The sequence below is a fragment of the Notothenia coriiceps genome, unplaced genomic scaffold (genome assembly GCF_000735185.1).
Source record: "Notothenia coriiceps isolate Sejong01 unplaced genomic scaffold, NC01 NC01_scaffold00015294, whole genome shotgun sequence".
Lineage (NCBI taxonomy): Eukaryota > Metazoa > Chordata > Actinopteri > Perciformes > Nototheniidae > Notothenia > Notothenia coriiceps.
In genome coordinates this window covers 1,047-12,637 of record NW_011347995.1, presented here as the reverse complement: position 1 = coordinate 12,637, position 11,591 = coordinate 1,047, and the positions used below count along the sequence as shown (strand labels likewise).

General features: G+C 39.5%; 1 protein-coding gene across 3 annotated transcripts in view; it reads left to right on the top strand.

Moving 5' to 3' along the window:
• Window positions 1-11,358, top strand: part of tasor2 (transcription activation suppressor family member 2) — a 17,325-nt gene extending 5,967 nt beyond the window's left edge. Inside the window, exons 12-18 of one of the 3 annotated variants that reach the window (XM_010775066.1) lie at window positions 1,632-1,704; window positions 1,812-1,883; window positions 1,990-3,792; window positions 3,916-4,128; window positions 4,533-5,283; window positions 5,474-5,927; window positions 7,064-11,358. In XM_010775066.1, coding sequence (XP_010773368.1) covers window positions 1,632-1,704; window positions 1,812-1,883; window positions 1,990-3,792; window positions 3,916-4,128; window positions 4,533-5,283; window positions 5,474-5,927; window positions 7,064-10,576 — 6,879 coding nt within the window. In that variant the 3' untranslated portion in view covers window positions 10,577-11,358. Of the gene's footprint in view, window positions 1-1,631; window positions 1,705-1,811; window positions 1,884-1,989; window positions 4,129-4,532; window positions 5,284-5,473; window positions 5,928-7,063 lie in introns of all 3 variants that reach the window. The other 2 variants (XM_010775065.1, XM_010775067.1) reach the window with 2 other exon arrangements.
• The last annotated feature ends 233 nt before the right edge of the window (window positions 11,359-11,591 follow it).

Sequence of the window (11,591 nt, the reverse complement as noted above, 5' to 3'; positions counted from 1 at the left end):
TAGCTATCATCATTTCCTCCCTTCTGTTTCTTTCTTTATAAATATTTGTCTGCTGGTATGCATTTATCTATCACCAGCTTATGTTAGTATTAAATATACAATGTATTCTGATAACTATCAAAATAAAGACATTGTATAGTGTTCATAACAGTATTTTCATTTAATAAATTATACTTAATACAATAATATTACAAAAAAAACCTACATCTAAATAAATATATCATCTAAAATAGATGCATTTGATNGCCTTGCACAATTTCTCAAACGCTCTTATTTAGCCATCAACTTTTAGATTTAGCTTGAGGTTTTTTTAGGCATGTGGAAACTAACAATGAAGACAATAAAGATGAATACTTGATTCAAAAATAGTAAATACATATATTATTAACTTAAGTTAACAAATTGTGAACAAAATTAACATTGCTTTTTATTTAAATTAAATCAATAATATTTCACATCAAAAGAAACAACAATATTTTAACAAATCGTATTAAATAATCTGATGACAGAACTGTAAACAGAATAGCTGAAACTTTAACAAAATAAAGAGTAACTCTGTTACCTCTAATCATTAACCCATGTTTGTATAATTGAGTTAACTCTGTGTGTTGCTGCTAGCATACATAATATATACCTGACGTGGAAACTTTACTCGTGGATGGGGCTACAGAGCTACTAGAAAGACAGTCGAACCCGGTGCATTCCTCCGTCTGAACGTGGTGCACTTTTGCTAAATGTTTAGACAAATTGCTCGTGTTACCGCCCTTACATGCTAAACACTCTTGGCAAGGAGCATTGTTCACCTCAAGACGGGTAACATTTAACCACACCTTGGAGCGCTTCTCTCCGCCATCTCCTCCGTGTGTTCCTGCATGTCGCAGCTGCGTGTGTGTAAACTGCCCCGCCCCCTCGCACACAGACGGGGGAGAGAGAGATCTCATCTCGATTTGGAAAGATAAAAAATACACCGACCATAGACGTGCGAGATAATGTTTGTGTAGCAATAATACATGACCTTTCTCTTTCTCAACTCGCTACTAACTCGGAGGGAAGTCGCTGTCATATGCCTTGTGAACGCTCCGATAATGCCTCTTATGTTACCTTTCTTTGGCAGAGCGACGCTTGCTTTACAAATAAGGCAAATAACCTTTGAATGTGACATCACAAAAAAATATTCTTCCTCCCATTCTGGGTGGAAGTGGTATGTCTTTAGCTTTTTGCTCGGTCCCGCACTCATTTTGTTGTTTGTCTCTTTAACTTAATTTGAGTTTTCCTGTCCCAGCCACTTGACTGATTTTGTATCGCTTTGCATTCTGGGTTAACAGACTGGAAAGCGATAGGTCGCTTTTTCTGTCAATCAAGTAAACTCCTGAATTAAGTGGCAGGGAGGCCAAGAGGAGGAGGGATCAAAACCTGTTTTGTCTATTTTAACGGAGCTGGATTTTTTTTTTTATATGAATGACTCGTGATCTACCAGCATTGCCCGGACTGCGGTCGACGTACTGGGCACCTCTGGTCTAGTGAATCGTTATTTTAGCGCTGGAAATGTCCTTGAAACAGTTTTTGTTGAATTGTACTTGCTACACAAAATTCAAAACGTTTATCTGACAAACTTGCTTATTTATTTACAGGCTCTGACTTTTCAGCTGCATGATGGTGGTTTTCTTATCCTGTTGCACTCTTCTCATTTCCTCACATATGATGGTAAGATATGAAATTGATGACAAAGTTTTCAATCCCACACCAAAAGATCTTTGTTCGTAATTCAACTTCACATCAGCCACATACAGTATCTCCGTTTATTTCCCCAGATACTGGGTCCGATGGAACTGATGTCCTGCAAGGCATATTTGTGTTTCCAGTGTCACAAGTTATACGGAGAGGTAATTACAGCATATGTTTAACAGTGTATATTTTCATTTGATATGTTGAAATAATCATGAATACAAAGAAGATATCAAACTATTATTCTTGCTTGAATTTCCACAGACACAAAACTTGTTCAGCGAAAGCCTGCCATCTCAACTGACATCCTTCAGGTTCTACCAGTGCTAAGTTATGCAGAATGTGAAGTTGAGAAAACCCCGATTGACCCAGGCGAAGAGCTGTGTGAAGTCTTGGCGCAGCATATGCAGAGTTACGCAGCACTAATAAATCCTGGGTTTGCATCAATTTCATCCAGGGAAGTCAGCATCTTTCCAGATCAGTATGATGTACCGGTTGCCCACAAGCACCTCTACTTATCCCCGGAGTGGACTAACAGGGCATGGCAGAGCTTCAGGACTTACCTCAGCAAACCTCTCTCTTTTCAACTGCCAGTGTCCAAGGCTTCAGAAATCCTTGCGACTGGACGAGAGGATCGAATGGAAGACCTTGACAATGATGATGTCTACATATTTTGCTCATCTCCTGAAGAGGAACCAGCTGATTCTGTTAGCATGGAGTCAGAGGATCAGTTGACAGGACGGAGATCTCCTGTAAACGTTAAAACACTTGTTGACACTTGTATTAAAAATGCTGCAACACAAGTTGACTCTACAGATGTCTCTCAAAATGTTCTAGCAAATGATTTGCAAGCTGCAGATGTTTCCCAAGACACTGGCAAATTTGATCTGACTGTGCTGATCAAAGCTGATGAGATGGCGTCAAAAAGTCTTTTGACTCCTTCTAAATCAGATGACCTTCCTGCAGAGCTTATTGTCAGCATCACTTCTGCTGAGGGAACTGTCACTGATGAGGGTTTAAGTATAATCGGTACTGTATCTGCAACAAATCACAATGACTTTCATTTGTCTGGTTTTACAACAGACAAATTACAAACGGCAGGAGTGAACTCTCTGAATGATAAGACGGTTACAACCAAAAACATTTTGGATTGCCCAGAGGTCCCCAATCTCTCAAAAACTCAACGGAAGAAACTACGCAAGGTAAATTCCAAAGGTCGGGAAAAAAAAGTATCCAAAGCTTGTGTTGACCTTCCCAGTTTACAAGTACCAGAAGTGGATGACAACTTAAAGAGTCAGAAGGAAGGCCAGGCTAAGGAATCTTCAGACCAACCACAGTTGGGTAATCCTTCAAAAATTGATAGGAGGAAAGGTCGGCCAAAGGGCACATTAAAAAAACTGTCAGCAAAAGATGAGAAGGTTACATCTGCTTCTGTTGGATTAACAGTACCAGAGGAGAAAAAGATAGACCCTGGACAGCAGACCTTGGGAGGCAACATTTTAATGGAACTTGAAGCTTTACCTTTGAGAAGAAAAACCGAGCGCTGGGACTTAAAGCCAGTCATCAGTGAATGTGGAAGAATCTTGGTTCCTCATGGCTCTGTTGATTTTGCCGATCAGATAAGGTCTTTAAAAGATAAACTTCAATCTGATAAAGATGAACTCATACCTGAAAAAGTGTTGGCTGATGCCTCTGTGAATGCTCATGAGGCAGTCGAATCAGTGGGTGGAACAGAGGCCTCAACATCCAAAGATGGAGGGAACACCCTTCAAAACGCTGTTGACAATGAGGTCAATCCTGAACACAATATTTTAGGAGCATCAGAGGATGACAATGGTTTATTGACTCTGAATCGAGAGATTATTGACCATTCTTCAAAAACTGATGTCAAAGCAACCCCTCCCTCAGAAGTTGTTAAAAGAAAATACTTTCATACCCTTTCTCCAAAAAGGATTGCCACAAAGGGTGCATCTCTGTTGAGTAAATTAAAATCAGTTCTTCTAAGAGGAAAGCGAAAAACGGCTCTTCTATTGCCAGAGGAAACGACTGCAGATACTGCACAAACAAGTGAGCCCTGTCTCAAGAAGAGCAAATTTGACACAAGCGTTACAAGTGTCCAGGAAACCATTATGCATGTCGCGGAAGCTTCAAAGAGGCTGTCAGTTGACCCTCTTTTTGCATATGCCCTAGGCCTGACCCCTAAAGAGACACCAGATAATATACAGAAGACACAGGATCAGGAAAACCAACAAAGGAAAGAATCATCAGGGACACAAGTACAAACCATTTTGGACAACCAACCTCAAATCCTACAAAAGCCTCCATCAATCTTTCCGAGAAGGGGAAGGATTAAAATGCTCAAAAAGCACCAAGGCATCCCTACAGATTGTGTTAAAAAGAAATGTAAGTCTTATTTCAAAATTCTAAAAATTGAATGTTTGTTTTTTGTGCATGATGTGTGACATCTCTTCAGTATTATTAATGACATTTAAGTTGACTCTTTTCTTGGATCTTTAAGCTTTGCATCTGTCCTCGGCATGCTTTCGCTGCCCTTTGCTACTTCTTTCTTTGCTTATGCTTTTCTCTTGTTTGTGCTTCATTTTTGCCTGTTCATCTGCACCCAAATGTGGTGGTGTTGGCCAAATAAACAAATACCTTTTTTGAATAATTTTTAAATAATTACCTAGTTTGCAAGTTGGTGGCAGATTCCCAATAGATATACATTGGTATATTTCAAATGCTTTCAATGTGCTACTTTTTATTTTCATGCTGTTTTTTCTTTTTTCTCCTCTGTTTTGTCTTCACAGGGTGGTTGCATTTTCAAACTCCAGCTTGTTATGCCAGTGAGAAACTCAAATACAAAGAGAGTACTAGAGATAAATCTGTCAGGAAGACTGTTAAGGAAAAAAAGAACAGTACTTGCTCATCTACAGATGCTTTGAACTTACTTGCTGACTTGGCACTCAGTGTCAGTAATGAAAAGGTTCCACCACAACCAGATCCAGCTCTTGAGAGAAAACCTGAGACAAGTTTGAAGAAGTGTCACCTTACAAAAGATGTTACCAGTGCTGAACAAGAGTCAGTTCTTCATTCTCTGCTTAGACAGCCTGCTGCTAGACCCATGCAACCTCTTGAGTGTCCTTCTCCAAGCCACCCTGTGGGATGCAGTGAATTGGTTGATTTGATATCTAAAGAACATGCTTACTCATTGCCCCCGTCTTCCTCTCTACTGTTGGGTCTGTCAGGTACACCCTTCCAGGTTTCCCCTTTAAGTGGTTCTACCAGACTGCTGCAACATCAACAGAAAATGTTTGGTGATGGAATTAATACACTACACCCTACTGCCAAGAAATTAAGGACAGAACAAAACCACAGGACTCCTGAGTACCTGAAAATAAACAAGGTGTGCAGAATACAATTCAGAAACTCTCGTACCTTTGCTAACAAGGATGGATCTATCCAAGTCACAAAGCATTGGAAAGAAAACTATGACTTTGATCTGGACAGCAAGTTCACAAATGACTCAAAGGATAGAACTATCATCCGAGCCTTGCATGGGTATGTACATTGTGTTCAAAATATCCACACAACATTTTTAATGAATCTCTTCACATAGTTGAATTGCTGTAATTGTATCTTGCTAACAAATGTGGGCTATATACTTTAAAGTTGACTTTTAGTTCAGATTACATGATAATCAGTTATTCAACTGAAACTGTTAATATTTGTACATTTACATCTTCGATAGCCCATGGGATTTCTCCATTGAAGACGCCAGTGAAGAGGTGCGACTGATCGTCCACATGTGGATCGGTCTGTTCTACAGCCGGTCAACAGACAGGTTCTTTAATATTGACCTATGTTCAGAAGAGAGTGATTCTTTGGAAATGTCCTGTGGAATGGTGTCAGCAACAGCTCAGCCTGAGCTCAAGGTCAACTCATTGGTTCCTCTCCCAAGTGTAACAAAGACTGCAGACCCATTGATTCCCAATGCTATGGACCTCAGCAAGAAGGATGATTCTGTGTTACGGCAAGGATCTGTGATTTTGGACTTGTCAATGAGAAACTCCAGTGCAGAGATAGTCACTTCTGATTCACAAAACAGAATGAAAATTTTTGTATCCAGTAATCGGAAATACACCGTTGACACCTTGAACCCTCTCAAGTCATCTGCGGGACAACAGAAGACCATCACAACTCAGGTATGGTTCTAATTTTATTGTTTCTGCAATCTATCCTGCATTTTATGTTTTTGTCATGATTTATTGATGTTCTTTAAAATAATGAAATGTTATAAGATCTGATTTGTGTGCTTGTCATGTTATAATAGACATGCAAACATAGAAGTTGGAAGAGACAATCTACAGTTTTTTTCAGCAGAATGCATCTTAATGAGAGTTACAAGCTTTCTTAAATTTCCCTCAGACCTTTTGGCCACAACTCCAAATAATAATAATTGTGGACAGGGCCGTCCCTGGCCAACATGGCTAGTGGAGCCTCGCAGCGGCGAAACCGTGCCGCGACACACTAATTGCAGCGCATAGGTGCGCCGCATTTTCGGCTCAGTTGAGGCACCCTCCTCAAGATGAGGCCCCCTCCGCAAGGTGAGGCCCAACGCAGTCTGCATGATCGGCCTGTAGGGAGGGACGGCCCTGATTATGGACTTTGGACAGACCTCATGTCTCAAGCCTCCTAGGATGCTGAGAGTATCGGCTCTTACAGAATTAAAATCATTGTCTTGCTTCTACTAGGGAAAAATAATCCATGCTGGTATCAACAGTTTAAACATAACTTAAATTGACAGCAGCACCGATTGAGGTTTTGTTGCCTTGTAACCGAGACATTTTATTTTCTATTAGCCAGTCTTTAAACACTGCCCTTACCGTGTTCCTGTTGAATGGTTACTTACTGTCCGTCTTCTTTACTGGGGACAGTTTAGCAATCATCAATCCAAAGTTTTGTGCTCTCCACAAAAATATGTTGTATCTCCAACAAAGCAATGACTTTCATCGGTCTGGTTTGTCTGGTCAAAAATGATGGAGAGCTTGGCTTTTGAAGGAAGTCCCAATTTTGTATGGTTCAGATGAGGTTATATATCTCCTGTTTGGCCTTCCTATGGGGGGGAGCCATGGACCCATTTGCAATGGGAGACCTTACCAAGAACCATTGTACCTAACAGCCCAGCTCCCATGCAAACCCTTCAAATATTGATGCATACTCCTGGTACAGTAGAAATAGATTGTCCCTTTCAACCGTCACTATTGGGGAAAAGAGTATAAATCCATCAAAGGTTCCTAAAGATAATGTAATTTCTTATTATGTTTTCTTATATTTGCAGTGTTACAAAAAGATGGTCCAGTCCACAATGATTGTCAATGAGACGAATGATTTCCGAAGCACTCATGAAAATATGACTACTTCTACACCTTTGCAAAAAGATGGAACCATGGAGCACAATGTTCTACACATTTTTCAAGGTGATGGAACATACATTCCTGCACAAGAGATGAAACTAATATTCTTTCAGCCAGAAAATGATGACAATGCTCCACGAATTGGCCACTTGTTATTTGGATGCAAAAACGAGAAGTCCAAAATGATAGATGGCATCTGCAATTCAGAGGCTACAGGGATAAGTTTGATTGAAAAACATGGAAAGGATTTCTACAAATCTGTGAAAGGTATAGAGGTGGACCTAAACAAAAAAGCATGTGTTGTGGTTCCTGAAGTTGAGCATGATGAAATTAAAGCCATTCAAAGAAAGAAAGAAACGCCATGCCAAGAAAGCAATGAAGAACCTTCTCCAAAAGTAATTCATACAAATCATGATTCTACAAAGAAAGAATCGGGTATAGTCTGCAATGGAAGTCTTGTAGAAAATGAGAAGCCGTTATCTAGGAAGGAAGCTGTAGCAGTCTCACCAGGCAAGGATGAAATTGTTAAAGAAGATCTGGATTGTTCTACAGTACTCAAAGGTGAAGTAATCGAAGATGCCTCTGGAAAAGGAATTGGACTTGATCAGAAAGACAGTTGCGTTTCAGCTGTGGTCTCGTTAAAGCTGGATTGCATCAAAGAGTGTAGTCACAAACCACCATTGGTTGAGCAACAACCTGAGGCCAACCAGGAAAATGACAGGTCAGGTGAAAATGCGATGTCAGAAAATACAGAAAAAGCTCAATTAGAAATTAAGTCTATTTCTAAAGATCTTGCCGTCGAAGACATTTCAGAAATTGGTATCAGTTTGGCAGATAATGTGCATTATCAGATGGCATTATCACCCAGATCTGATGAGAAGAACTCTATTGTGGATGGCTCTAATGCAGATGGGCCTATTCCCCTGACCAAAGACCAATGTCAAAATGGAAGCAATAACAGAGTATTGGCAAACTTGACTCGGAGTACTCACAATCATGAAGACCAGGATACCAACTCAATTGAGGCAGAGAAAAAGGTTGTTGACGCAACTCAAAAAGAACTATTTCCTCATCAGTCTCAATCCCCTCAGTGTGAAGCTGAAGTGGCACTGATAAAGGAAACGGATGTCAATCAGATCTTCAAACCAAATAAGGAATTGGAAAAGATCTACAAGGGAATTGTCATTCCATTTATTGGAATCGACACCTCCCAAGAGGATGCAGAACAACCACACAATTCAAGCTCATTAGGCAATATTAAAGAAGTTGTCAAGGAAGGAGTACCAATGATCTGTGTTAGTACCTGCCCTGAAACTGTCCTTCCCACTGGGGTATGCAGTACATCTAAAATAAATATTAAAAAGGCAGAACTGTATGCTGAAAAAGTTTCTGGAAGTGAATCTGACGACCGGTGCCCTACCCCAACTATGGATGAGACACCATATCAGCACCCAACTGGCTCTGGCCCTATAAGTAGTAGTGTAACGACTTTTTGTGGCAGTGAAACCTCCAAAAACAGCAGAGGCTTAACATCCCTACAGAATGAGATGCCTAACAGGTCTACAGTTCACAGTGATGCCAACCCACATAATGATCTTGACCCTGATGTGGAACTAAGAACTCTTAGAGTTTTAAAAAGTATACACAAGTACTTCTCAAAATCAAACCATGTTGACACATCCAGCCAAATTCAAACAGCTGACAAACACTCTCCGGATAAAACCCCTAACCTCAGAAGCAAGTATATCCCCTCTGGCATAATGCCAAGCCACACATCATCTGACTTTGACGACAAGAAAATGAGCAATACAACGTCGACAATGACGTCAGCCTCTACCTCACAAGAACTGCACAAAGAATCAACAGCTCACATCCTTATAGCGCCTTTCAAAAGCAAACTAGAGGAAGTACTTGGAGTAAAGTTGCAGCTACAGGAAACTGAATCATCAGTTCATCAACTTCTCGAAATAAATGATAAATTACAAGAAACCTCCATTGGGCCAGATATGTGTCATCCCTCAAGATCCATTCCCTCCACTGAGAGTTTGCAAGACATTAATCAAAATACTGACCAAGATGAACATAACACAACATCCAAGACCAATTTAAGTCAGGAACCACGTTCATACAGTCAGCGTCCTATCATGGCAGTGAAACCTTCCAAGAGTGATGAAAGTAAAGGAGATTTCATTTCTAAAGACAAGCAAATGGAAAACACTGTAATGTCACATTTTTCGAAAAATGCAAAGACTAAATCCACAGAAGTTGCAATCAACACAATCCTTACCATGTTCTTGGAGAAAAAGACAGAAAGCCTCAAGAGAACTTCTGAAGGCCTTGATTATAAGCAAGGGGCTAGTGAGCTTCCTCCAAAGAGAAGTTTGTTATCAAGTGTTCGTGACAGTGAGCCCAAATCAGATAAAGATGAATTTATACTTCTAGATTCCTTCTGTCAGCACCAAGGAAGTGACATAACACAATTCAACAGGATTCCTTCACCATCTCTACCTGTGCACTCTTGTGATTCTGAGCAAAATTATTCTGGACTTGTTGATGGAAACCAAGGATTCATGACAAATGTTGAGAAAATTGGGCAAGCAACTAAACAGAGCATTGAGATGTATCAGAAAAACTGCTCAAATGCATCGACTTCAGATGCAGATTACAAACAATGTGGCGTAATAGATGACAGTCTTTCAATGGGACCTAACAGCTCACTCATGTGCACGGTCCATAATTCTAGCCAGGAGATATCTCCTTCTTTTCTGGAGCAGGTTTCTCAGAGGTGCATTCAAGATGACCCTACTGAGGCGTCAATGGAGAAGGAGTGCCTAATCTTCTCAGAACAAATGAAACTGCTTTTAAAAAGGAAGAACAGGGAACCCATTTGCCAACAGGACACGCATGATAAAGTGAATTTCTCATGCGTCAGTCCCATGACTGTGCACTTTAGCAGTCTAGAAGAGCAGGAGGATTCTTTGGATCCATTGGCACATTTGGATGCACCGTCATTTATTGGACATAAAATCAAGGTAGACCTGTCCGAGAGGAAAGATCTTGCAGTCTCTGCTGAAGAAGGAAGTACTTTGCATCCTCAGAAATTATCCCAAGAAACAGATAACCCAATGAAACATCCTGGAATTTCTGGTTTGAAATCTGAGTATGCCAGACTGTACAAGGCAATGATGAATGAAGTCTGCGATGCCAACAAGGTCTCACCTAGACCGAAGCACTTCCGAATGGATAGAGGTTACTCAAAGACTGAACCAAGTAACCATTTTGACTTCTGTGATCAAATGAAGAGAGAGATGGATGAGAGTTTTCGCAGCAATCTGAATTCAGTTGTGAAGAAATCCTGTAAAACAAAATACAGATTCTACATAATGGTGACGTCAGAGGAAGACTTCTTTGAAGAAACCAAGGTAAGACTAATTTAAAAAAACTTCAAATTGTGTATTTCTATAAAGCTTCTATTAACTATATTGTTTTGCTAACTAAAATGGTATGCTACCCAAACATATTTTTTGACAATGTAAAACTCATCCCTTGTTTAGAAAATTACCGTAAAACATATTTTGAGATTAGAGGTTTGGTCAGATGAAAATGAAATGTCTAAACAAAATATAACTGTCTACTATTCTTCTGAGTCCTCACTACCCCAGGACTATGATCTGTCCTACTGCACTGTGACCACCCCAATGCAATCCTTCTGTTGCATTGAGACCCTTGTGTTTCTTTGCTGTACATTTGCTACAATAAAACAAATTGTTTGTAAAGCCACTGTTAATAGTAATTTAACACCACAGTGAAAATAATGTTCCAATGTGGCAATTATAAGAATTTATTTCAAAACTACCTAAATGTGAACAATATCATTAAGGTAAGCTACGTTTTGATGATCTAACTTAATAACACACCTACGGAGACCAAAATAAAAAAGTCTCAACAATGCTTTTTTAAAGCAATGTCTTAAGCCATTATTGTGTGAATCACTTGAATACATGTGAGTCATATGCATGCAGGCGAGGCTGGGGACATTTCCATGTAATACCTTTTTACACCGTAAACATATTTTCACAGAAATCTGTCATGTCCACTAGTAACTTCTAATTTTAACATAAGGAAGTATCATTGTGAAACGTTTCTTACATTCTTTTTATCAAGCCTACGGTTATAACTGTTTCAAAATGAAAAGATACATTTTGGGTGGAGTAACTTTAAAAAAAAATCCAGAGATGGTTTTAAAAGGATTTTTTTAGCATTTCATGTTTTGTTTTATGTAGTGTTTCAATACATTTATTTGACCAGTTAAGGTTGTTTGTCATTTTGTAAATGAAAATAATTTAACAACCTCATATTGCCCTTGAATTAGGGGTGGGCAACATTGAAAAATATAATATCACGATATTTTTCAAGCTGTATCACGATAGACGATATTTATCACGATATTTT